Raw genomic sequence first — 24,881 nt, 5'->3', positions numbered from 1 at the left:
CACCGGTGAAACATAAATTCCCCGATTCTGCAAATACACACGTAGCTGTGCTTTTCATTTAGATGTGTGCCTATTAAGCCAATGATTCCTCAATGTTACCATGCTAGCGAACAAGCCAACAATGCTTATTTTAAACACCATGTAGACGTTTGGCTAAAACAGGTTAGCAACCCCGGGACAGCTAACGGATTCTAGTTTACGAACAAAAGATCCAATGGATGAAACAAAACAAAACGCACTACCACCCCAAAGCACATTTGGTTCCCTCAGAGGTCATATATTCTTACCGAAGCGTGGGGCCGACGCAAGCCGTGTCGGTACTCTCAATTTCCTGTAAAATCCGCTCGTGCTCCGTTATAGACTCCATGGTTATATTGTCCGCCATGATTGTTTTGTGTGTACGACTCTCGGCTGTCACTGCAGCTGCAGGGGGTTACAAGGAAGCGAAAGGTCTCGCCTGTAGGGGGCGTAAGATAGCCATGAATTTAGGGCCAGGCGCCTTTTGGTGGTTGATTTTCCCACGTCTCTTATTTGGATCCTTGCTAGCTCCTCTATGTTTCTTCCGCCCTCTGGAGGAATCGAGGAAGCACTGATGCATCCTTTGCGGAAGTCCTTTTGGTCCTCGACAGTGACGTAAGCAAATGGATGCATCCCAGTGGCATTGTGGGCGGAGTTAAAACACAAATCATTTTGTCCTTTTTGCATTTTTGTTTTGTTTCGAGGATTTATTTATGTTTCTTTTTACCCTGGTTTGTAAATTATTGATTGTAAAAATGAATTGTTGTGTTATTTCTAAAAATGGTACATTAAGCACAAAACTGTTTTATGTATTAAAAGCATTTTGGTAATTAAAATGCATACAGCGTACCACTACTGTATATGAGTGAATGTAGCTCTCTATAGCTTATTTTTAATAATCATTAAAATATATATAGGTATGTAATTTGCAGCTTAATATTATAAAAATACAAATAAACTAGTTTATTTGTATTTTTGTATTTAACTAAACGCAATATTTTTATATTTAGATATAATATATTGCCCATACATGATGTTTAAAGTCTGAAGTCAAACCAAGAACTACTTTCATTCACAGCCTGACATCAATGTATGCTATATTCCTAATTGTGTCCTCAATTGCATTTCCATACCTTAAAGTGGTTCCTAGAGGAAGACTCACAGATTCTAGTTCTGCAAAAATATTCCCAAAGACCTTCTTCTCCTCCTCTGCATGATCATCTTGTCTTTGACAAGGGGGGTCAGGTAAAGCAGCATGGACCCTGTTATTAGCCATTTCTTGATTTAGGCTGTCTAAGTGAAGCATACAACCTTAGACAGCAACATAAAGTATATGTGCTTTGGATTGTGTGTGTGTGGGGGGGGGGGGGGGGGGGGGGGCACTTGCTACAGTCAGCATAAAATGAGCAACAGGAAAAAGAGACCTTGTGATTCACTGAACTTTGACTCCAACAAAACTACAATGTAGCATCTTACCTGTCTAGATAGCAGCAGCGACTTGGAATGTATACTAGACAGTATGTCTCAAAAGCTTTATTGTCACCAGATATCACATATTTTCAATATTTTCATAGAAATATATATAAATATTTAAAATATTTGGCACCTGTCACAATGTTTGTATAGGTAAGCCACATTAGGGGTTCTGTAAAAACATAATATTGACTGTTTATACTTGCATGACTGAAGTAGCTTACACAACCACTTTCTATTTCCTGCTATTCTTTTCCAAAAAGTATTGGCCCATTCGGGGCGTAGATAATATGCATGTGTTGTTTTGAAAAATACGACTCCTCTGTGAGCCATCCTGTGACCATGTGTTCTTCCTTTCCATGGCTGCCAGCTTCCTGTCAGCTTCCTTTGTCTTTTTCAGACCTCAGGCTCTGCTCTACAGCTGCTGACCTTTAATTGTAAGTTACACCGCAAACTCTGAAGAACATCCTGGATGAAGAAAGTGTCTGGCTTGTAGGAGGCCGTCCCAGAAGGTCAAAGAGACATTTTCTTGCAACACAATGATATGCCATCACACAATAGTTATACTAGAGTGATTCTTCTGCCATGGAGGCTTTTACATATTACAGGAAAAAGCCGAAAGAAACAAACAAATGTGTCCATGCTGCTGCCGAGTGTAAATTAGCCCATCCAGTGAGTCCAAACTTTTGGGTAATTTGGGTAATGCCAATTTGACATTTTCTAAAGCACCCCATGTAGATACGCAGAGATGGTTTTTATTAAAGAAAACGCAGTCTGCATGTCATCTTTGTGCTTTGGTGACAAGCTTCATTTGTGCTATTTTTATTATTAGTAGTATTATTATTATTTTACCTTTATGGTAGAGAACCAATAGTTGATTGCACTGTGACATATTTGTTGCATTAGACTTTAGGTTTTTTTCATGATTCATGGCATATGCTTATTTTGGATAGTTTACTTCATTTCAACATTTGCCCATTTGAGTGATTATGGTTTAAATTGTTTTTGTTTATGTTTTTGCTTTTAGCTCACGTTCTTGTGTTATATATTATATATTATATATTATATATTATATATTATATATTATATATTATATATTATATATTATATATTATATATTATATATTATATATTATATATTATATATTATATATTATATATTATATATTATATATTATATATTATATATTATATATTATATATTATATAGTATTTAGTATTTAGTATTTAGTATTTATTTTATATATTAATAAACATGTGCGTACAGCAACGAAGATGCAATCCAGCTTTCCCCAGTAGAGGGGGCTAGAGGTTTAAAAAGGTTTATAAGGGCCTCTGTGTTCAAATCATTTTTCATTGCTTATTTCAACGGTATGTACACCAAATATATTATGCAAATACTTGAAAAATAAGGTGAACTGTGTATAACACCAGGGGATCTGGCCACAAACCAAACTCTGGACCATACTGATTTGGTATATACTTTAGGTGGTTGTTATGCATGAAGGTGACATTTCCCTTCATGTTCAGCTTTCTAGTAGAAGACTGAAGGTTTTGTGACAACCGACATCACATTTTTTGGTGTGAAGAGAAAAAATATGATGGTTTCTAGAAATTTTTATTGTGTATAAGTGTAAAAAGAAGCCAAGCTCAGAATGTGCTTTCATTCCACTGCAGAAAGAGCAAGGCAGAGACGAGAGCATCATAAATAATCATTTAAATAGTTGAAATAATGAATCTTAACACACACACCGCCAGCATTTCTCTTCATCCTTCTTTGCCATCCTTTCATGGACATCTTTACCTGGAGGACATGACCTCTCTCCCCTCACGGTCAACCAATAATTGCCTGATCAGCAGCCAGTCATATCATGGCCTGTTCCTCCACAACGACGCCATGGCCAGCAGCAACATCAACCACCAAAGACCAAGACTTCAAGTGATATGAATACATGGAAAATAACCATGTGATTTCATTTTAGAAACACCTTTTTGTGTTCTAATGGAAATGGTGTGTCCATATATGATTCTGCAAGTGTGGTCATTTTGCCTTGCAATGAGTGTCTCTGTGAAGAGGTGTTGTCAGCAGAACGAACTGCTTGCTCTCTTGGGTATTCAAGTGTTTTCTGTCTCGTTTACTCAGCCATATTCATCCCTTGCATAGAACAGTCACATGCTGTAGAACACAAGCAGACTTCAGCAGATCATACACAAACCTCTCAGAGGTAGTCAGCACTCTCACATGTCTCCTTCAAGTGAGAAGATGCAGACGAAGAACCAGTAGGAATGTGAATTTGCTTTAGCACTTTCCAATTTGCAGCCAGTAGTCTGATAGTGGGTCCCACAGCACTGGTTTATGGGAAGCACCAGTTCAGGTCCCAGCATCAGGAGGGCCGGAGAACTGTCTGTTGAGGCAGCAAGGTCCACCAGATGTCATCTGATGTCATTCTTCAAATGGTAAAACTGGTCGAGACAACTTGGACCCATTGTCCGTGGTGATGGTGTCAGGCACACCCCAAAAGGGCAAGCGGAGAGGAAAGGAAGTTCTTGACCACAATGACCATTTCAAATGGAGGTCATGGGCCACCTGGAGGAAGCTTATACAGCAGCGCAGCTAATTTATGGCTATGTTCTAATTTCCTGACTTTACTTCAGAACTAATCGTTTAAAAACCGCGAGGAAACGGTAGCCCTTTCTTGCAACCACAAGCTATAAGTCGACTCGTGACGAGCTTGTCAAATCGCAGGAGGTCATACATCAATAGAACAGTCAGACTCACGGTGTCAACTTACAAAGAACGATGAAATCATCACACAGCAACTTAACACTTAAAAGCTATAGGTAAGAAATATACATGACAATTTTAACATTTTTACTGTTACTCTGTGAAATCAATGCATCCGATGCATTCCTCCAATGTTTAAAATGATCAAAATGCAACCGAAAAATTAAAGTTTTGTGGATTTTTTTTGTGTACATTTTTGCTTTTTACAAATAGCTGTACTGTGTAGCGTCTATTTGTCATCCATTACTCCTATAGTTGCTGGAATGAAGCCATAATAAAAAATAAAACTCAGACCTTTGCCAATACTAAATTGCCCACAAATGTTGTTTGTTTTAGACACAATAAGTCTGGTCTTCCATGTCAGAAAACAAGTTCCTTATGGAGAACCGTATGAAATACCTCTTATCTATGGAAAGTGTGTTATCTTGCACAACAAGAACAACAGGATGTGTGCTTTTATCACTTCCGCCCAGTCCTTCTTTGTTCAGTTCTCCATCCCCGAGAGTAGAAAGTCAAGAAGGTGGAGAGAAACATAAAGAGCAGAAGAGGAAGTTGGGTGATGTGTGACCGAGTCTCTTGATTTGGTTCATTTTTCCTTCCACCCGTAGTGGAAACGCTCTACTTTCAAATGCATTGATTACTTGATCTGACTGTACGTACTGTATGCTTTGTCCAATTAAAAACAGTAAGGGTGACAGCTTTGGTTTGGCATAATAGATCTGGTGCATTGTCAGATACCAAATAGTTAATAGGTAGGAAAAAAAAGGGAAATGGAAAACGGAATGTTGTGACATGCAAGTTGAACAGAATATACTATTCTGTTCAAGTATAATAATGTCTCAATTATCATAGTTAACTGGCTAAATGAATTTCTTTCAACTGAGGTTATGTAATTTATTGGACCCATTTTTCTGTTTGTTTATCTGTGTACAAAATAACTCGAAAGGTTCCGAATGGATGGATGATTTTCACGAATTGTTGGAAATTCATGCCATTTTCACATACCAAGAATTCCCACTTTTCTTGACATTCCCACATTTTTCAACTGATTCTGACCATTCCAAAGTCAAAATTTTCAACTCATATGGGACATGCTACTATGCTAATATTAACATGCTAACAACGCTAACACGGCAATGGTAGCATACAAGCGTTATAAGCCGTTATAAGCACTGTCGTGATATGTGTCATGCTAAAATTAGCACTTTAGCATTAGCTAGCATGTTAGCATTAGCATAGTGTCATTTTTAGCCATTGTCATAGATAGAAACATACGGTACATGAATGCTTATTACTATTATGCTAGGTGTTAGCATGCTAGCAATGCATGCTTTTCTTTCGAGATGTCACTTTCTTTTTTTGTGTGTTCTGGTTTGTGCTGTCTGTGATTGAATCCTGTGTTATTGTTATAATAAATTGATTTAATAATTAATAATACATTATTTATAATAATGTCATTATTATTGTGCCTGTTGTGAGCTCATTTAAACAGCAATGTATGCCCGACATCTTATCTCATCTGCTCCGAGCTTCAATACATTTTTCTCTGTCCCACATCCTCCTTTACCCTCAGCCAACATTCCTTCATCTATTAATGGCCTTTCCTGTCTCGATGGCCATCACTGTTTTTACAGTCTTTTTCCGGAAACCAAACAAATTAACACTCCATTGTTCTGGCCTGTTGCATTATGGCTGGAAACATCAGTGGAGCAATAGTTTCCTGAAACTCCACATTAACAAGCTGAGGCCATTGTGGAAAAGTGTGCATGGTATGAACAACTTTTGCTCGGACGAGACCCCAGGCCCCTCTTCTAAGACACACAGTGTTTAGGTTTATTTACATACTTTGAAGTACTGTTCTTTTAGAATAACTAATATCATAATGCCTGATATTCAGACACCAGTTACAGCGATAAATAACCCATTTTGTTAGGTCGTTACTTTGCATTTTCAGATGCAGCCAGCTTTAATGGGCTTACTGTATCATGAAGTGTGGACCCAGCCATTGTTTTTCACAGGTCAAGATGACTGTCTTGTTGGGGGATTGAGAAACAATCAAAGTCTCTGAACAAAAGAAGAAAAACAGGATAACCTCATTTTGTTCATTGGCAGGATACACGTTGCATGCTATAGCGCCAGGCCAAAGGCAAAAACAATTAGGGGTCAACGTCTCAAAGAACTAGCAGATGTCCAGGTGGGTTCGGGCGTACAGTACGAGATTTTAGATGTGCTGTTCTTGACATCCACCTTGCATGGAAGGAGCTACTTGCCTGCGTCGGAAAGTCATGGAGCGAACAGTTAAAGTACTTACACAGACTTGATTGGCGTCAAAGGCATGGTCCTTCATAACGTTGTTTTAGCCAGTCGTTCGTTCACTTTGTGCAGGCATGGTGAAGGGGAAGCTGCATCCGCATCACTGCAGGCGCCGCACCAGTTTACCTGTTGATCTCACCTTCCATCCGTCTCTCGCTCGTCAACACGACCCAGAAGTCGTACCAGAAGTACACGTCCTGTCGGCGTAGTTTTGTTTCCAGATCTTTCTGAGACAATTTTGCATGAGGCTGTTATTATGAAGTCATTTTGTCCGAAGCTGCAGAAGTTTGGTGTTTGATCTGAGTATCTGAGGTATAATTCTAGGTTATCACCAGACAAACCATGTGATGATCTTATTATCACATACTACAGTAAACCTCGGATATATCGGATTCAATTGTTCCCACTGGTTTTGTCCGATATAAGCGAAATCCGTTATATGCGTATACCGGAAAATGTCAGTTTTACGCATATATCGGATTTATATCCGGTATATGCGTAAATCTGATTTTATCCGTTATAAAAAGGCACTTCCTTGACTATGTTTCCAATGTACGTGGACGCGTAGGCAACGCTGCAAACGCTGCAAATGACGTCATATAGCGGCCTGTCACGATTCGGCGAATCGGAGCGCCACGATGCGGCCATCCGATATATGCGAGGGAAATTTAATGGAAATGCATTGGAACGGGACTGGAGATTTTGTCCGAAATAGGCGAAATCCGTTATAAAAAATCCGATATATGCAATGAATTTTTATTGGAAATGCATTACAGAAAAATTGGTTCTTTTTTATCTGTCCGTTGTGAGCGAATTTCCGATATATCCGAGTCCGATATATCCGAGGTTTACTGTATTTAATCATGAGCTTATTATCACGTACTATTTAATCAAAAGACCATTTTGTTTCCAGAAAATGTTCAGTTTATTACATGTATTATATCTAAACAGTGTAAACACAATAATTGCAAAAATATTTCAACAATAATATTTCATCAACAGTCTTATCTTATCAATGTCTGACAATTAATTAAGTTCCATTAATCAAGTTTGGGTTTTTTGGTGACTGGAGAAGCACTAGGCACTAAGGACTCGTGCGCTGTTCTCTGATTGGTTGTTTCACGGGCACGATCAGTATCACAGTATTATCAGTATCACTACCCTGGGCTTTGACGCAGTATCATTTCGGCCTTTTCCCGTATCATTCATGGGCGGTTTCTAGGGTACAGGGCCAATTAATACTGTAGTATGTGATAATCAGTGGTATCGTTCCATAAACCTGACAGACGTTTTCCTAACCCCCTTTCCGGTGGTGCAATTCCACACATGTAACATTTTTTCCTGACACCCAATAACACCAAGACAGAAAACCAGGACCCGACGGATAAACACTACCATGACAACATATTTGCTGCGTTGGGTTCAAACTCTATTGCCGTTTAATTAAGGCTATGTCACGTACCCGCACCAACGGATGAGTAGGCGGTCAGGTTTCTAACATGCTGTTAAATGATTAGGTTTGAGTAAGCAAAGTGTAAGGTAAATTGAACGCATCATTTTTACAAGCTGCAATATGTCACAAAAAAGTGTCGCATCCCGAAACGCTATCTGGAATTGATCTGGTGTACACCATATCAGTGAACACCCACATCCACACACATACAATCTGTTCAACACATTGTTGTGAACTAATGTCGTTTTACAAGGGGGGCCTGCTGTGTACACAAGCAGTAAAAATCAATGGCTTGCAATGGGAGTAACAGCACAGGCATGTCATAAAACAACTAGCGGATCGATAAGGGCTTATAACGGAATCATTTAGATTGTTTACCCCCGTGGATGCTTGATAACGGCTACCAGTTAACATTATCATAAAACATAATCCATTTATGTTACAGTCTTTACACATTCCTCTGCTTGTGCGTGCAACCACACTGAAATGAGGGGTACAAGTACTCCAAAAATATGCATGGTAGGTAAACTGGGTACTCCATAGGTGTGAATGGTTGTTTGTCCACATGTGCCTTGTGATTAACTGGTGGCTACTTTAATCATTGGTGGTGTAATTTCTTGGTGGGTTCGATTCCTGGCCAGGGTTGTGTCAGGAGGGGCACCCGGTGTAAAAACAAAGTAAAAACCATTCAGGTCACCCACTGTAAGGATCCCTATTAGGAAAAAAGTGTAACTCAAACCGAAATTTTTCCCATTTAGAAATAATGGAAATCCAATTATTGCTCCTGAAACCAGAAAATGTTGACATAAACACGTTTTTATAGTTTTACAATTATAGTTTTACATGCAGAAAATATTTTGAAATTCATATAAATCTATTTTGGGGCGGCACGGCGGTCTAGTGGTTAGCGCGCAGACCTCACAGCTAGGAGACCAGGGTTCAATTCCCACCCTCGGCCATCTCTGTGTGGAGTTTGCATGTTCTCCCCGTGCATGCGTGGGTTTTCTCCGGGTACTCCGGTTTCCTCCCACATTCCAAAAACATGCTAGGTTAATTGGCGACTCCAAATTGTCCATAGGTATGAATGTGAGTGTGAATGGTTGTTTGTCTATATGTGCCCTGTGATTGGCTGGCCACCAGTCCAGAGTGTACCCCGTCTCTCGCCCGACGACAGCTGGGATAGGCTCCAGCACCCCCCGCAACCCTCGTGAGGAAAAAGCGGTAGAAAATGAATGAATGAATGAATCTTGTAATTACTAATTAATATTTTTTTTCAGTGGTAAAAGCGGGCTTCCATATTTACTGTACATGATGAATGAACGAGACAAATAGATATTTATGGTCACTTTTACTTTCAGTGAAGATGTGATTTTTGATGAAACTGAAAACGGGAAGGCTGCACGGTGGTCTAGTGGTTAGCGCGTAGACCTCACAGCTAGGAGACCCGAGTTCAATCCACCCTCGACCATCCATATCTGTGTGGAGTTTGCATGTTCTCCGGGTACTCCGGTTTCCTCCCACATTCCAAAAACATGCTAGGTTAATTGGCGACTCCAAATTGTCCATAGGTATGAATGTGAGTGTGAATGGTTGTTTGTCTATATGTGCCCTGTGATTGGCTGGCCACCAGTCCAGGGTGTACCCCGCCCCTCGCCCGAAGACAGCTGGGATAGGCTCCAGCACCCCCGCGACCCTCGTGAGGATAAGCGGTAGAAAATGAATGAATGAAAACAGGAAGCGGGGGTGTTTGATTTCGCTGCCACATGGTGTCTTTGGGAACTGTCACATCTTCTATGAAGGTAAAAGTAACCTTAAATGATTATTAATCCCTTTTATTCAACATTTACATACATTTCCATCGTAAAACTATAAAAAACGTGCTGTTGTCGTGTGTTGATGACATCATAAATGAGCGACATAAAGTAGCTCACTTCCGGTTCTGCTTGCTATATTGTTTAGCAAGGTACAAGGTATTAACAACACTTGCACGCGAAACCGGGGAAAAATTGTGACATTAATTTTTTTAATTAACTGAAAAACATGCTAACCAGGGCGTATCATAACCAAGGTTCCACTGTATGTATGTGTCTAGCTCTTTTTCAATGTCACATGTGACCCTATATCACCTTCATTCAGCTGGATGTTTGCAACATTAGCCAATCCGATTTATTATGCTTATGTGTACTCTAGCAGAGGAGCTTGTTTGAGCAGCTAATTGTTCAAATGGACCCGAACTAAATTGGAAGGTGAGGCAGAAAATCCTGTACTCCTTTAACTCGCATGTGAATACTTTTAAAACCCTCCCTATCTTCCATTTGGATATGGCCTAATTGAAAAGCAAATAGTACACTTGAATGCATCCATGACCCGGTGAGTGACGTCGCCTTAGCTGCCGCAGGAATGGATCACAGATGCTTGGCCCCTGCTTAGCCCCCACCACCCATTTGTTTTGTTGCTTTAAAATACCTTCCTTGGATGTATTTGATATTGGAATCATATTTTATGTTACTCGACCAGACCCTCAAAGAGGATGTATTGTCTTAGTAGCAGTTTTTATTGTTGATGAGTGGACTTCACCTACCATTGAAGTTAAAGTTAGTGTGCTTTGATAAGCTAAGCAAATGTTTTCAGGAGTATTCCAGTCAATCACTTTATCTGAACTTTTATTAATAGAGCTTTTGTTCCGCGTTATCATGTAATGATTACGACAATAACATCCTCAGAGGCAACAGATTGGAGCATAGGAGGATTTGAAGGACTTTATCTAGTTCAGGAAATACAGTAAACCTCGGATATATCGGATTCAATTGTTCCCACTGGTTTTGTCCGATATAAGCGAAATCCGTTATATGCGTATACCGGAAAATGTCCGTTTTACGCATATATCGGATTTATATCCGGTATATGCGTAAATCGGATTTTATCCGTTATAAAAAGGCACTTCCTTGACTATGTTTCCAATGTACGCGCATTCAACGCTGCAAACGCTGCAAATGACGTCGTATAGCGGCCTGTCACGATTCGGCGAATCGGAGCGCCACGATGCGGCCATCCGATATATGCGAGGGAAATTTAATGGAAATGCATTGGAACGGGACTAGAGATTTTGTCCGAAATAGGCGAAATCCGTTATAAAAAATCCGATATATGCAATAAATTTTTATTGGAAATGCATTACAGAAAAATTGGTTCTTTTTTATCTGTCCGTTGTGAGCGAATTTCCGATATATCCGAGTCCGATATATCCGAGGTTTACTGTAGGAGAATCTGAGATCAGGAACACCTGGGTTGGAATCTCCGCTTGGGCATCTCTGTGTGGAGTTTGCATGTTCTCCCCGTGCATGTGTGGGTTTTCTCCGGGTACTCCGGTTTCCTCCCACATTCCAAAAACATGCTAGGTTAATTAGCGACTCCAAATTGTTCATAGGTATGAATGTGAGTCTGAATGGTTGTTTGTCTATATGTGCCCCGCCTCTCCTGTCTCCTGGAATAGGCTCCAGCATACCCCCGCGACGCTATTGAGGCTAAGCGGCATAGAAAAAGGATGGATGGAGATGCAATTAGTGGTTAATGATAGTCATTAGTCATCAAACAGTCCTCAGAATGGGCCAGCCTGTAGGGAGCATGATCCATTGTTTGCTCTCCTTCGACTTAAATCAGTACACGACCAATTTCACTCATGGATAATGGATAAAGGCTGCCGGTGTGGCAAACTAGTGTTTCTAGGAAAACCTGATGGGTGTCTCGCACCCTTGTCAGCAGTCCTACAATAAAATAATCAAATGATACTGGAAGTTGACTCAAAGGTGGATTAGAATTTCAAAACATTAAAAATATGTCTCCTCTTTATCAGTAAAAAACATTCATTCATTCATTTTCTACCGCTTGTCCTCATGAGGGTCGCGGGGTGTGCTGGAGCCTATCCCAGCTGTCTTCGAGCGAGAGGCGCCAGCCAATCACAGGGCACATATACACAAACAAACATTCATTCATTCATTCATTTTTTACCGCTTGTCCTCATGAGGGTCGCGGGGCGTGCTGGAGCCTATCCCAGCTGTCTTCGGGTGAGAGGTGCCTGCCAATCACAGGGCACCTATACACAAACAAACTTTCACACCCACAAAAAAAAAATAAAAAAAACTTAAACTGTATTATGGAAAGGGCGGCACGGCGGTCGAGTGGTTAGCGCGCAGACCTCACAGCTAGGAGAACCAGGGTTCGATTCCACCCTCGGCCATCTCTGTATGGAGTTTGCATGTTCTCCCCGTGCATGCGTGGGTTTTCTCCGGGTACTCCGGCTTCCTCCCACATTCCAAAAACATGCTAGGTTAATTGGCCACTCCAAATTGTCCATAGGTATGAATGTGAGTGTGAATGGTTGTTTGTCTATATGTGCCCTGTGATTGGCTGGCCACCAGTCCAGGGTGTACCCCGCCTCTCGCCCAAAGACATCTGGGATAGGCTCCAGCACCCCCGCGACCCTCGTGAGGAAAAAGCGGTAGAAAATGAATGAATGAATGAATGTATTATGGAAAGCAGGAAGTGAACAAATGTAACAGTTACTGATTGTAAAAGTACCAGATGGAGGGGTAGGATTTAATAAGCTTTGCTTCTTCCTACTCCTTTTAGACATGTGGAACTGTGAACTGATTATGGGATGCACTCAATTGTAATCTGATGCATGTTCAAATGAAATAAAACCATTACCATTACCATTACCATTACATTCATACCTATGGACAATTTGGAGTGGCCAATTAACCTAGCATGTTTTTGGAATGTGGGAGGAAACCGGAGTACCCGGAGAAAACCCACACACGCACGGGGAGAACATGCAAACTCCATACAGAGATGGCCGAGGGTGGGATTGAACTCGGGTGTCCTCGCTGTCAGGTCTGCACGCTAACCACTAGACCGCCGTGCAGCCCTCAGTCAAAAACATCAACAGAAATTTCAAAGAAGGAAAATTACATTTTCAAGGATGTGCCTGGAGGTGCTGGACGAAGTGGCTGGGGAGAGGGAAGTCTGGATCTCCATATTGGCCTCGAACAAGCAGGAGAAGATGGATGCCTGGATGGTAATGGGACACACACCTTCCAACATGTTCAACTTTTCTCTCCACAGAGTATTTCCTGAAGGTCTTGTGGATCATCAATATGTTTTCTGGGTAAATTGAGACGAGCCTTAATGTTTGGTCTTGGAACTCTGCCATGCAGGCCGTTTTTGCTCCTCAGTCTTTCTTATGGTGGACTCTATGGTGAACACTGACCTTAAGTGACGCAAATGAGGCCTGCAGTTCTTTGGATGTTGAGGTGGGGTTCCATCATGTGATTCATATAGATCTGTCTCTCCGTGTCTGTGTCTCTGCCCCTCCCTCCTCCCCATTCTGTCTCTGCGGCTGCTGGCGACACGAGTATCGATGCAAACAGTGCTTTCTCTCATTAATATATTAGCTCAGCAGCGGGGGCGAGATAATGGCTTCCATTTGGCCAAGGTCAACAATCAACACATTCCTCAGTTGTTCAAATGTAACCACACATTAACTTGTGTCCTCCAATACACACACACACACACACACACACACGACTCATAGATTCCTACTCAACTGTTCCAATACTGTCCCGAGGATTGTGTTAAACAGGTGATACAAAGTCACTAGTATGCACACTGAGTGAACATCAGAATTGTTCAGATGAAGCACCTGGTGTCACATCAAATCAAATCAACTTTATTTGTATAGCACTTTTCCTGCAAAGACATGCAACACAAAGTGCTTTACAGAATTAAAACAATTTCCACAATTAAAAGGAAAAATGAAACAAAAGAAAGCCCCTCCCTCCCGTCCTCCATACTAGACCCACACACACACAATCACACGCAATAGGGAGACATGGCATGGCACTGAGGAACAAGGAAACGCCACCTTTGGGGCCGTCCACACTGGGAGGAGCTGCAGGCCGTGCCATCGGAGGACCAGCACCCGGGCCCCCCCGACTCCAATAGACGGGCGGACGCCCACATTAAAGGGAGGAACCCCCAGCCGGCCGTAGGACCCGTCGAAGGGACCCAAGGATGGCACCCCCTAAGCAGACCCGAACAGCCCCCAGTGTGGAGGACCCCCCCTGAGGAAACACTGGAAGAAGCTGAAGACCAAGAGCAAAAAATATTACTAAAAAGATCAAAACAAAACACTGGAGTTAAAACCTGAGGACTAAGAGCATAAAATAGGACTAAAAAGATAAAAACATAAGACTGGAGTTAAAAGCTGAAGACCAAGAGCAAAAAATATGACAAAAAAGATAAAAACAAAACACTGGAGTTAAAAGCTGAAGACTAAGAGCAAAAAATAGGACTAAAAAGATAAAAACATAACACTGGAGTTAAAAGCTGAAGACCAAGAGCAAAAAAATATGACTAAAAAGATAAAAAACAAAACACTGGAGTTAAAAGCTGAAGACTAAGAGCATAAAATAGGACTAAAAAGATAAAAACAAAAAACTGGAGTTAAAAGCTGAAGACCAAGAGCAAAAAATAGGACTAAAAAGATAAAAACATAACACTGGAGTTAAAACCTGAAGACTAAGAGCATAAAATAGGACTAAAAAGATAAAAACAAAACACTGGAGTTAAAAGCTGAAGACCAAGAGCAAAAAATATGACTAAAAAGATAAAAACAAAACACTGGAGTTAAAAGCTGAAGACCAAGAGCATAAAATAGGACTAAAAAGATAAAAGCAAAACACTGGAGTTAAAAGCTGAAGACTAAGAGCATAAAATAGGACTAAAAAGATAAAAACATAAGAAAAGCTTAAAAATATTAGTTAAAACCCTGATTAAAAAGGTGCGTCTTTAATCTTTTTTTTTTTTTTGACCTCTTTTTTTATGACCTCTAATAGCTGCATCTCTTTGGCAGATGAAAGGTTCCACACAGGAAGAAGCGCCAATAGAACCTAATCTATTCAGTAAGCTATGGAACAGAATTTCAAAGGAAGAACTTTGGACAGTTTTCCTTCAATTGTGCTGTCGTATCCTGAAGTATGCTGCGAGTGAATAAGTGTGCTATTGAACATTTCACCCGTCAACCCTTCGTCCTCCGAATGTTGACTTTACCCTGAGAAATTTGTGAAGCATTACACAATACAGTGGCTATGATCGATGAGCATACTGTTGGTTTTGGAAGAACCATACGAGTGTGAGGCCATTGAACCTTCATAATAGAGCCAAAGGTATTGTGCAAATGCAATTATGACCTCAAAATTACCACACACTCCAAATATAGTCTCCGATTTCACAAAGACCACGACCCTCCTGTCTAAGTCCGTACTTGGGTTTTCATGATTTTTTTTTTTCAAGCTCTATAATCGAGCACTATGAGCACATATTGTATGATCAATCAGTGGTGCTGCTATCTGTCCCTGTTGTTCTGAGAGTTCACTAAATCATTAACCTAATCTGCTTACTGAAAAACTCCCACTCACAGTGTTTGCATGAGGCCTCGATGATAAGATATTTGAATGCGGTGATGGGACTAGCATTGACATGGACTCCACAGTTTGTTAATCTGTGGCCCATCTTTGATTTCTCAAAAACGGTGAATCAGATTAATATCATGCAAACATTTCTGTGTCTAACTCATGGACTCAGTCTTGAGTCTAGTACATCAGTCTTGAGTCAAGTCGAGAAAAAGCATCTCAGAGAATCATTGTTACCCCAGGAGGTGGAAGACTGCCTCGACTCTTATCTTGTATTTCTTCCATTATCGAATTATTGTGCCAACAATGGTGTTTTTCGCAATACGCTTCTTTGTGTGCATCAAACTGCTTTGTAGGGTTGGTGGTATCAAACCAAAAGTCAGAGAACCAAATACAAATGAATCTCCAATCTGCATTGTAATAAACCTGTAATAATAACAGCAGATTTTATGGCTCAAGACGGTATGCATCATAAAAAGAAAACGTACCGCATAGCGACAGTAAATTCCTAATTACTACTAAATTATTAATTTTCAATCATGGCAGTCGAGTGGTTAGCGCGCAGACCTCACAGCTAGGAGACCAGGGTTCAATTCCACCCTCAGCCATCTCTGTGTGGAGTTTGCATGTTCTCCCCGTGCATGCGTGGGTTTTCTCAGGGTACTGCGGTTTCCTCCCACATTCCAAAAACATGCTGCAAAGACAGCTGGGATAGGCTCCAGCACCCCCTGCGACCCTTGTGAGGAAAAAAGCGGTAGAAAATGAATGAATGAATTAATTAATTATTTTTCAATAAAACGGTATTCATTCATTCATTTTCTGCCGCTTATTCTCACGAGGGTCACAGGGGTGCTGGAGCCTATCCCAGCTGTCTTCAGGCGAGAGGCGGGGTACACCCCGGACTGGTCGCCACCCAATCACAGGGCACATATAGACAAACAACCATTCACACTCACATTCATACCTATGGACAATTTGGAGTCGCCAATTAACCTAGCATGTTTTTTGGAATGCGGGAAGAAACCGGACTTTCCAAACTCATATTGGTACAAGTTTGTATATTTGGTATATATACCTTTTTCAGTGTTAAGTTGCTGTGTGATGAGTTTAGTGTTCTTAGTGAGATGACACTGGGTTATGTTCTTACACTGTTACATAAAATGACCTCCTGCAATATCTAATGGGTTGACAAGTTCTGACTCGCGATTGATAGTACTTGATTGAGTACCCGGAGAAAACCCACGCATCCACGGGGAGAACATGCAAACTCCACACAGAGATGGCCGAGGGTGGGATTGAATAAAACGGCATAAAATGATTTAAAGAGTGCAGAAAGTGCGAAAATTTACAGAAATCATTCAATTGTCACTGCTGTCCTTCCCATCCATCCATTTTCAATGCTGCATAAAGAGGGAAAAAAAGTCTGTATTTTTTGTTTGTTTGTGTTTTATTACAGTAGCAACACCAGCTGGGAACTCATTAAATATATTTTTATGCTCTGATGAATGAATCCCACTGACAAGACGTCAAATTATTTATCCAAGCTCACCAGAGAGAGATCAGACTTTTACAACAAAGCATCAGATAAAGCAGTGCCTCACCAGCCGTGAACCTCACCACATGTGACGTAGTATTTCAAGATTTGCTAATAAAGTTTTCCACACACAAAAAAAGAGTATAATAGAAATCACACTCATTGACACACATGAACATGTTTACTTCATGATTCTTTAAAACGACATACAGAACACGTTTCTAGTCTATTAATTGACAGTACCATGAGATACAGTAACAATATTCTTATGTAACTTATGTACAAAATGTTGGCTCCCTGTTTACTGTGTTTGTAGACCATGTTTCATGTCAGGGAATAGAATGATCTGTCAGCGTCTCAGCATTGGTCCGAGTCCTCACTGTCTTCACACTCAAAGCTGGCGGTTCAAAGTGTCCTCGTGGTCTTCCTCAATGTCCAGTTCCAGGTCCGTGTCTTCTGAAAGATTTGATTCCGGCTCTGTGAGGGACTGTTGTGGTGACATTGATCGCACATTGTGGACCGCCAAAGTCATGCCGGGGGATGAAGTCTGTTTCTGCTCTGGACCCTGGACCCCGGACAGGTCGGATGTCCCTTCTCCTTTGGCACTACTGACATCCTCCTCTCTCTTCGTTGCTTGGGGATTTTCCTGACCCATTGAATATGAAATTAGAATCATGCATAAAATAGCGTTTATCGTATGAAGTCAAGAGCACCAACCTGTTTGAGTCTTCGCCACTTTGCACGGCGATTTTGGAACCAGGTTTTAACCTGAAAAACAAAATGATCAAAATGTATTTACTCACCAAATCACCAAATATATTTTGGTTACATTGTCACAATTAGAAGCAAATCCCTTATCTGCTGCTAACGCTCACACTTCCGTCTGTATACTATGTACGCTATTCAGTTCCTAAGGGTACTACAGAGTACAAGTACCAATACAAGTTAAAAAAAACATTTCATTTGGATGTGGATTCATTTGGATCTGGATGGCATGGCAATGTTGCTTTTGTCCACCAGATGGAGCCGGAGGTGCCCAGAAATCAGAGGGAGGCTGATGTCATTGCAGCTCGTCAATGAATGTGTTGCTCAGATGCAATGCATTATGGGGAAAGTTTTAAATAGTTAGGAGGGGTTTCAATTCAAACTCGTATTGGTACAAGTTTGTATATTTGGCGTATATACCTTTTTGACTGTTAAGTTGCTGTGTGATGAGTTTAGTGTTCTTAGTGAGATGACACTGTGTTATGTTCTTACACTGTTACATAAAATGACCTCCTGCAATATCTAATGGGTTGACAAGCTCTGACCTGCGATTGATAGTACTTGATTGAGTACTACTGCCTCCTCTTACCTGTCGCTCGCTGAGCTGTAGCATCTTCGCCAGTCTTTTCCTCTCTGGCGGTGAAAGGTACTTCTGGATCTCAAATTTCTTCTCCAGTTCGATGGTTTGGTCGTTGGAGAAGCGAACCTGACCGCCTTTTCGCTTATGTAAGGGCCGCTGGATAAAGGGGGTCCACAACAGAGGTTTCCCTTTTAGACAAAGGCACAGATAGTCTTATTTTAATACATATATAAAATACATACATACAATGAGCATGTGACATGATACAGTACACTGTGAGCACCCTGACCAATAAAACATACACAGGAGGATGCATATCTTTTTTAATTAAATACTGTATTTATGTAATAAAAAATCAAATGTGAATTGTTTGTTTTCTTGTCTCACATTTTTAGGCCCAATTTTGGGACCCTTCATTAAGTGTTAGGACATCCACCATATATACCTCTGGCTCACTATTACCTTAACACTAGTATATATACAGTATGTTAAGTTATGGTTTCATGTTTTACTTTCTCTCATTTTAAAACATATATATATATTTATATATATACACACATCAATACTGAAACAAAATTGGGTTTTAAATTTGATAGAGAATCATTATATCTCAAAGGGATATTGAACTTGCTGACTTTTATAGACAAGGAACCAATGTATGCTAACTAAACAGGCGCCATGCTGCACGAGGCAATACAACCACGTGATTTCTCACAGCCAATCAGCAAGTCCTGCATGAATTAACGTTGCACATGCTAAAAGTATTAAATGGCGATTAAACACAAGAACCTACACTGTGCAAATTACGTTAAAACACACATTAATGTAAAAATAACAAAAACAACAAATGATGACTCCAGCGTGTTGCTATAGGGACTTTGGTCTGTGCCTCACTATATTAAAATTGTACTTTAATTTAAATAAAAAGCTAAACTAAGCATGAGATATACATAGCAAGTGGATCCCACTTAATTATTCCATGTATATTTTCCGGAGCCGTATTAACAGTAATATGGTCCGCAGGCCGCCAACAATGAACACTTTCGCCCACAAAGTGGACTTTGATTGTGTAAATGAGAAGAGGACGTGCGTGTGTGTGTCGGTGGATGCCTTCGCCCATAATCACACCACAAGGCAGGAAGCACATGATGCGGATATTTGGCCATAGTTGAAGTCTCTGTCACGACCCTCCGCTCTTGCTATTGTTTGTTCCTCGCCATTAACTCGACAGGAAACCAGACTCGAAACCAGTAAAAACACTTCAAATGCAATTAATGCGTCGAGGATGCAATTAGGACTACAAAAAAAAAAACAACCTAATAAAACGGTTTCCTTATTATGTAATATTACATTATACACTTTTTATCATTTATTAACTGTATGTATACTTATATGTATAATATGTGTTGTATTTACTTTTTGAGATTTAAAAAAACACATCTCCCGAAATTTAGGCCTAAAAATAACTTAAATATTTTATGTTTTAATTGAATTTATATAGTATCGTACAAATATTTTGTATTTATTGAACCATTATGTATATTACATGTGTATATTATATCCAGACTGACGGCATATGGATGAAAATGTCCGTGTTGCATTCACGGCCTTGATGGCTTCCACGTTTGTAATCTAGCAAAGTCAGCCACATCCTCGCCGGTCCGTGCAGAGGAAGTACAACAATATGTGAAAAACGGATCCCGGGCTATCAGAGGCCGAGTGTTTCCTGAATGTGTCTGTATTGAGGATGTCGATAAAATAATCAGCAGCGTGCAGCGGCCTGCCGAGGAAGCGGCTGGTCGGAGTGAGACAGGAAAACATTCAACAGCTTTTGGAGGCCAGATTTTACTCCAAGGGGCTTCCGTACAAGGGAAAAAAAAAAAAAAAAAGCACCACCGGCACTTTAAGTCACATGACTTAAAAGAACTTCTATTAAGAATGCTACCAAACAATTCAAATCTCCAACGCTCACGCATCACTAACAATATAGGATATAGATGCAATGAAAACATGGCATCTGTCAGTTGGCTTTGACGCACACGCACACGCACACTCCTCTGATGTTTCCAGAACAATAGAAACCAGGAAGACGAGTCAAGGTTGCCACATAAGAAACACGCAAAAGCACACCATCAGCACGAAAAGCAGACTATTGAGTGGAGAGTCAGACTGCACCCCTATTTCTGTGAAAATGATCCCTTCCACTTTGATACGCATGCACGCTCAAGCGTGATGCACATGTGCAAAACTACTGAAGCAAAGTCAGAAGAAGAGGCAGGAGACCCCCCCAACCCCCATCACATTTGGAACATTCTTTATGAATATGAAATACTGCATTTGTCACTTGTGTATGCCCTACAGTGGGAGTCCATCTGTGTTGCCAGGTCCTGCAGTGCCACTGAGGGCACTTTAATTAATTAAAAATGGAAGGAGGGGCCACTTTGATATTTCTTAAAGCAACACATGTAGATATGCAAATGAGTATAGTTCAAGAAAAAACTGCAACTGTTTTGTGATTTAGGTGAAAATGCATATTTTTACTACAAAAAATATGCACCAATTAATCTATGGTTAATCGAATAGCAAATTAATCACAACTATTTTAGTCATCCAGTCATGCCATGTCATGATTTCAGCCTCTGCAATGTGAATATTTTCTAATTTCCATTAATTGTCATGAACAAAAGCAGACATGATACGTTTGTGTTTGATAATCAATCGATTAATCGCTATTAAAATCATCGTTAGTTGCTTGGTAAATGTTCTTTTACATGTACTGCACCAATTAATCTATGGTTAATCAAATAGCCAATTAATCGACAACTATTTTAGTCATCCAGTCATGTCATCCTCTGATTTCAGCCTCTGCAATGTGAATATTTTCTAATTTACATTAATTGTCATGAACAAAAGCAGACATGATACGTTTATGTTTGATAATCAATCGATTAATCGCTATTAAAATCATCGTTAGTTGCTTGGTAAATGTTCTTTTACATGTAAGGACTTTATTCCCGTCATATTATAACTTTTTCTCCCCAAAATACAACTTATTTTGTTTTGTTTCTCATAATATTATGACTTAAAAATAAAGTATACTTTAATATTTCAACTCTGTGCTACTATTGGTGGGACTGTCATGAGAAAAAATGAGAATATGACTTTTTTTTCGTTCCATTTTCTGTTGTTGTATTTTTCTATTTCAACTTTCTTCTAACTTTTATTCTTGTACTGATAACTTTACATTTTAACTGTATTATTATAACTTTTTCCTTAAGGTCATTTTCCAAAAATGACAACCTTTGTGGTTTATCTGGTTAATATTTTAAAATATTTTTATGGTTAATATTTCTACTAAAATATTATTTATCTTTGTAACATTTCTTGTTAGATGACATGTCTCCTTATATTATGACTTTATTCATGTAAAATAATTGCATATGTTTGCATTTCTTTGTGTTTTTTTCCCTAGTCTTATGAAATGCTATTTTTCAAAGGCCAACACAAAAACATGCATGGGCCACAAATGACCCCCCGGGCTGCACTTTGGACACCTCTGCTGTGTGTGCAAAGTGTGTACTATTTGCATTCACATGAAGATTATGTGGAAGTGTTTTATACACAATAATACATGCACACATGTAAATGTGACTTTTCTATGGTGTCGTCACTGCCCTTGCACGCCATATTTATTAATACATACAGGAGCATATCAATAAATGATAACATAATTTCGGGACTTCAATCCAGACTTAGATTAAAGGCTGCAGGAAGTGTTTGCAGTTGCTTTGCTGACTGGAGAGCAAACCAGCTTACTTTATTCTTCTTTCCCAGATTTGACAAAACACTGAATCGATGTGATCCGAATTGAAACACTCACCGAGTGGGTCGTGTCTTAGCAGGGCCTGGGCGTACTCCCCCACAGCTCGGTGGTGTTGCTGGTGGTGGAAGGGGTACATGGAGCCGGCGAAAGCCCCAGCAGAGGAGGCGTAGGAGGCCGTCAAAGCAGCAGCAGCCTGGTGGGTCAGCGCAGGGTGGATCGGCGTGGGCTCGTAAAGAGGAGTCCGGTAAGGTGAGATGAAACTTGTAAAGGAAGAGTTGGGTGATGGAAGGACCGGAGCAGTGGAGGAGCATGAGGAGGAGGAGGAGGTGTTCTTTCCTAGAATATCTTCAATGTAGAAGGGAGTCGGATGAGCTTGCTGGATTGGAGTCGGTGCGTAAAGGGGGACACTCATGGTGGCTGCGTTCCCTCAATCTTGACAAAATCTCACACGATTTCCAGCATTAAAAAAAAAAAACATTCGCTGTATCCGTTAAGTCAAAAAATGTCAGTCAAGTGAGGAAGTAGTTTTGAGGAGTTCCTAAACGACTTGCTCCAACTGTTGGACCGCTATCTGTGCTGCAGACGCAGAAGGGGGGCGATAAATGGACCGGCCCTTTCCTGCAGGTGACCGCGGACGCTTCTGATTGGCTCACAGATCGACCCAATGCACACTTCTCACAAGCAATCACACTTATTGAATCCACTCTAGCGTGATGAAATATATATTTTTTCAATTTTTCTTATATATGTTTGTTTTCGCAGATATTTATTTTGGTCATTGTGGGCAAAAAACAAATGAAAATAGGTGTTTTTGTTTTAGTTTAATTACATATATATATATATATATATGTATATATACAGTGTATATATTATACACTGATAGTAAATGTGTACATCTACTAAGCTGAAATGTCTGTTTCTCCTCCAAGGCAGCAACTAATCTTGTTCAACAGTTTTTGCTCTGATCGACCAATCAGGATTTGTGGGCCTGCAAGCTGGCCCTGAGAGGCAAATCAGAAGTCTGGTTAAAAACAACCAGGAAAAACAGCCTCATTTTTAATTGTGTGTATTTGACATGAGCCGGATTGGAGAGATTCCATTCATAATGGGAACAATGGGAACAATGGGAAGCTGAAATCTGATATCTGAATGTTGAATATCCAAAAATATCCAATATACACTACACATAAAGATCATATATTCTGAATGGGATGAATTAATAGTTCTATAATTTAAGTTTGAAATGCAAGTCAGTGGGCTGCACGGTGGACTAGTGGTTAGCGCACAGCTAGGCTGGTTCAATTCCACCTTCGGCCATCTCTGTGTGGAGTTTGCATGTTCTCCTCGTGCATGCGTGGGTTTTCTTCGGGTACTCCGGTTTCCTCCAACATTCCAAAAACATGCTAGGTTAATTGGCGACTCCAAATTGTCCATAGGTATGAATGTGAGTGTGAATGGTTGTTTGTCTATATGTGCCCTGTGATTGGCTGGCGACAAGTACAGGGTGTACCCCGCCTTTCGCCCGAAGACAGCTGGGATAGGCTCCAGCACCCCCGCGACCCTCATGAGGATAAGCGGTAGAAAATGAATGAATGAATGCAATGGTTAGTCATGGTTAGGCCAGCAGAGAAGGCCTTGCTGGCCCTGACTTAAATACATGACAGAACAGAGAAACAGTGCTGTGTTAGAAAAGTGTTTGAATGTTTCATGTTTCAGCGCTAACATTTCCTACTTTATTTGATGACCCTTAAACGCACCACAAGTTATATGTATAGTTTATACATATTAAAGTACATGTATCAATGAATCCAAACAAACAGATACAGAACATATTTTCCGTATGACTTTTAAAAATATGATTTTTGTTTTAATAATTTAAACCTAGGGCTATAAGTGGCCCCCCAGCCACAATTTGTACACCCCTCAGTGATTAACTCAGGATTTGAGTGTTTGCAGCTGCCGAGATAGCAGTTGGCATCAGTTAAGGGGGGCATACACCTCAGCCATTTCTAGTTAATTAAAATAGAAATTAATTTATAAACTTTGTTTTCTTTTTAACGTTCAGTCTCTCACAATAATGTCAAAATAAAGTCATATTTCCCTGGCTCTACAGGCATATTTGTGACGTCATTGGAGAGGCAGCGCTTTGACTTGATGGGTGCGTGTCCAGATCCACGGATGTCCAACCCACGATAGTAAGCTCGGTCGTCATGAATGAAACGACCACACGTCACGTCGCGTGTGTTGCGTGGAAGACAAAACGCTTATCGACTGATAAATGAGCTCACTTATCGAATCCGATTGTTCCACTACACCCACTCCGCCCCCACCACCACCACCACCACCACCACCACCACCAAAGCGCGCGCCGCTAATTGCAACTTTCCAGCGGCTGTAATTTAGATAAAAAGAACCCGAGAGCAAACATGGATACGAAGAGCCTTGAAGACATGAAAGACAACACGAAACGGCCAATATTTGGACTGAGACAATCATTGCAACCCATTGATCCGGGGCAGCTTCCCGTGGCGTCAGACTCATGTCCACTAAAGATGGATGGCTGCTGTTCTGACTGGGGTTTACCATCAGAGTGGGCCACGGTTTTTGACTTTTTTTGGTTCGAAAGCGTGAAATAAAAAACAACTGTCCAGTTGCTGTGATTGAA

General features: G+C 40.4%; 2 protein-coding genes across 4 annotated transcripts in view; both read right to left on the bottom strand.

The window, feature by feature from the left end:
* exoc6 (exocyst complex component 6) overlaps positions 1 to 598 on the bottom strand; it is a 28,990-nt gene extending 28,392 nt beyond the window's left edge. For 2 of the 3 annotated variants that reach the window (XM_058061620.1, XM_058061621.1), the window contains exon 1: positions 288 to 598. In XM_058061620.1, the coding sequence (XP_057917603.1) occupies positions 288 to 385 (98 nt within the window). In that variant the 5' untranslated portion in view covers positions 386 to 598. The remainder of the gene's footprint in view (positions 1 to 287) is intronic. The other variant, XM_058061622.1, reaches the window with a different exon arrangement.
* Positions 599 to 16,971: 16,373 nt separating this feature from the next.
* On the bottom strand, positions 16,972 to 22,776 carry hhex (hematopoietically expressed homeobox). Its single transcript, XM_058061890.1, has 4 exons — positions 22,274 to 22,776; positions 18,403 to 18,581; positions 17,766 to 17,816; positions 16,972 to 17,694 (listed from the first exon to the last, which is right to left on the bottom strand). The coding sequence occupies exons 1-4, from the start codon at positions 22,626 to 22,628 to the stop codon at positions 17,440 to 17,442; spliced, it is 840 nt and encodes a 279-aa protein (XP_057917873.1). The 5' UTR covers positions 22,629 to 22,776; the 3' UTR covers positions 16,972 to 17,439.
* Positions 22,777 to 24,881: the final 2,105 nt, after the last annotated feature.

This window comes from Doryrhamphus excisus, chromosome 22, assembly GCF_030265055.1.
Source record: "Doryrhamphus excisus isolate RoL2022-K1 chromosome 22, RoL_Dexc_1.0, whole genome shotgun sequence".
Lineage (NCBI taxonomy): Eukaryota > Metazoa > Chordata > Actinopteri > Syngnathiformes > Syngnathidae > Doryrhamphus > Doryrhamphus excisus.
The sequence above is the reverse complement of the archived record's forward strand: the minus strand, read 5'-3'. Positions and strand labels throughout refer to the sequence as shown.

Coding starts and splice junctions, on each gene's coding strand:
- hhex (XM_058061890.1), bottom strand. CDS start 22,628: ATGAGTGTCCCCCTTTACGCACCGACTCCAATCCAGCAAGCTCATCCG. Junction 17,817..18,402: donor TACAGCTCAGCGAGCGACAG/GTAAGAGGAGGC, acceptor TTTGTTTTTCAG/GTTAAAACCTGGTTCCAAAA. Junction 17,695..17,765: donor AGTGGCGAAGACTCAAACAG/GTTGGTGCTCTT, acceptor TCAATGGGTCAG/GAAAATCCCCAAGCAACGAA.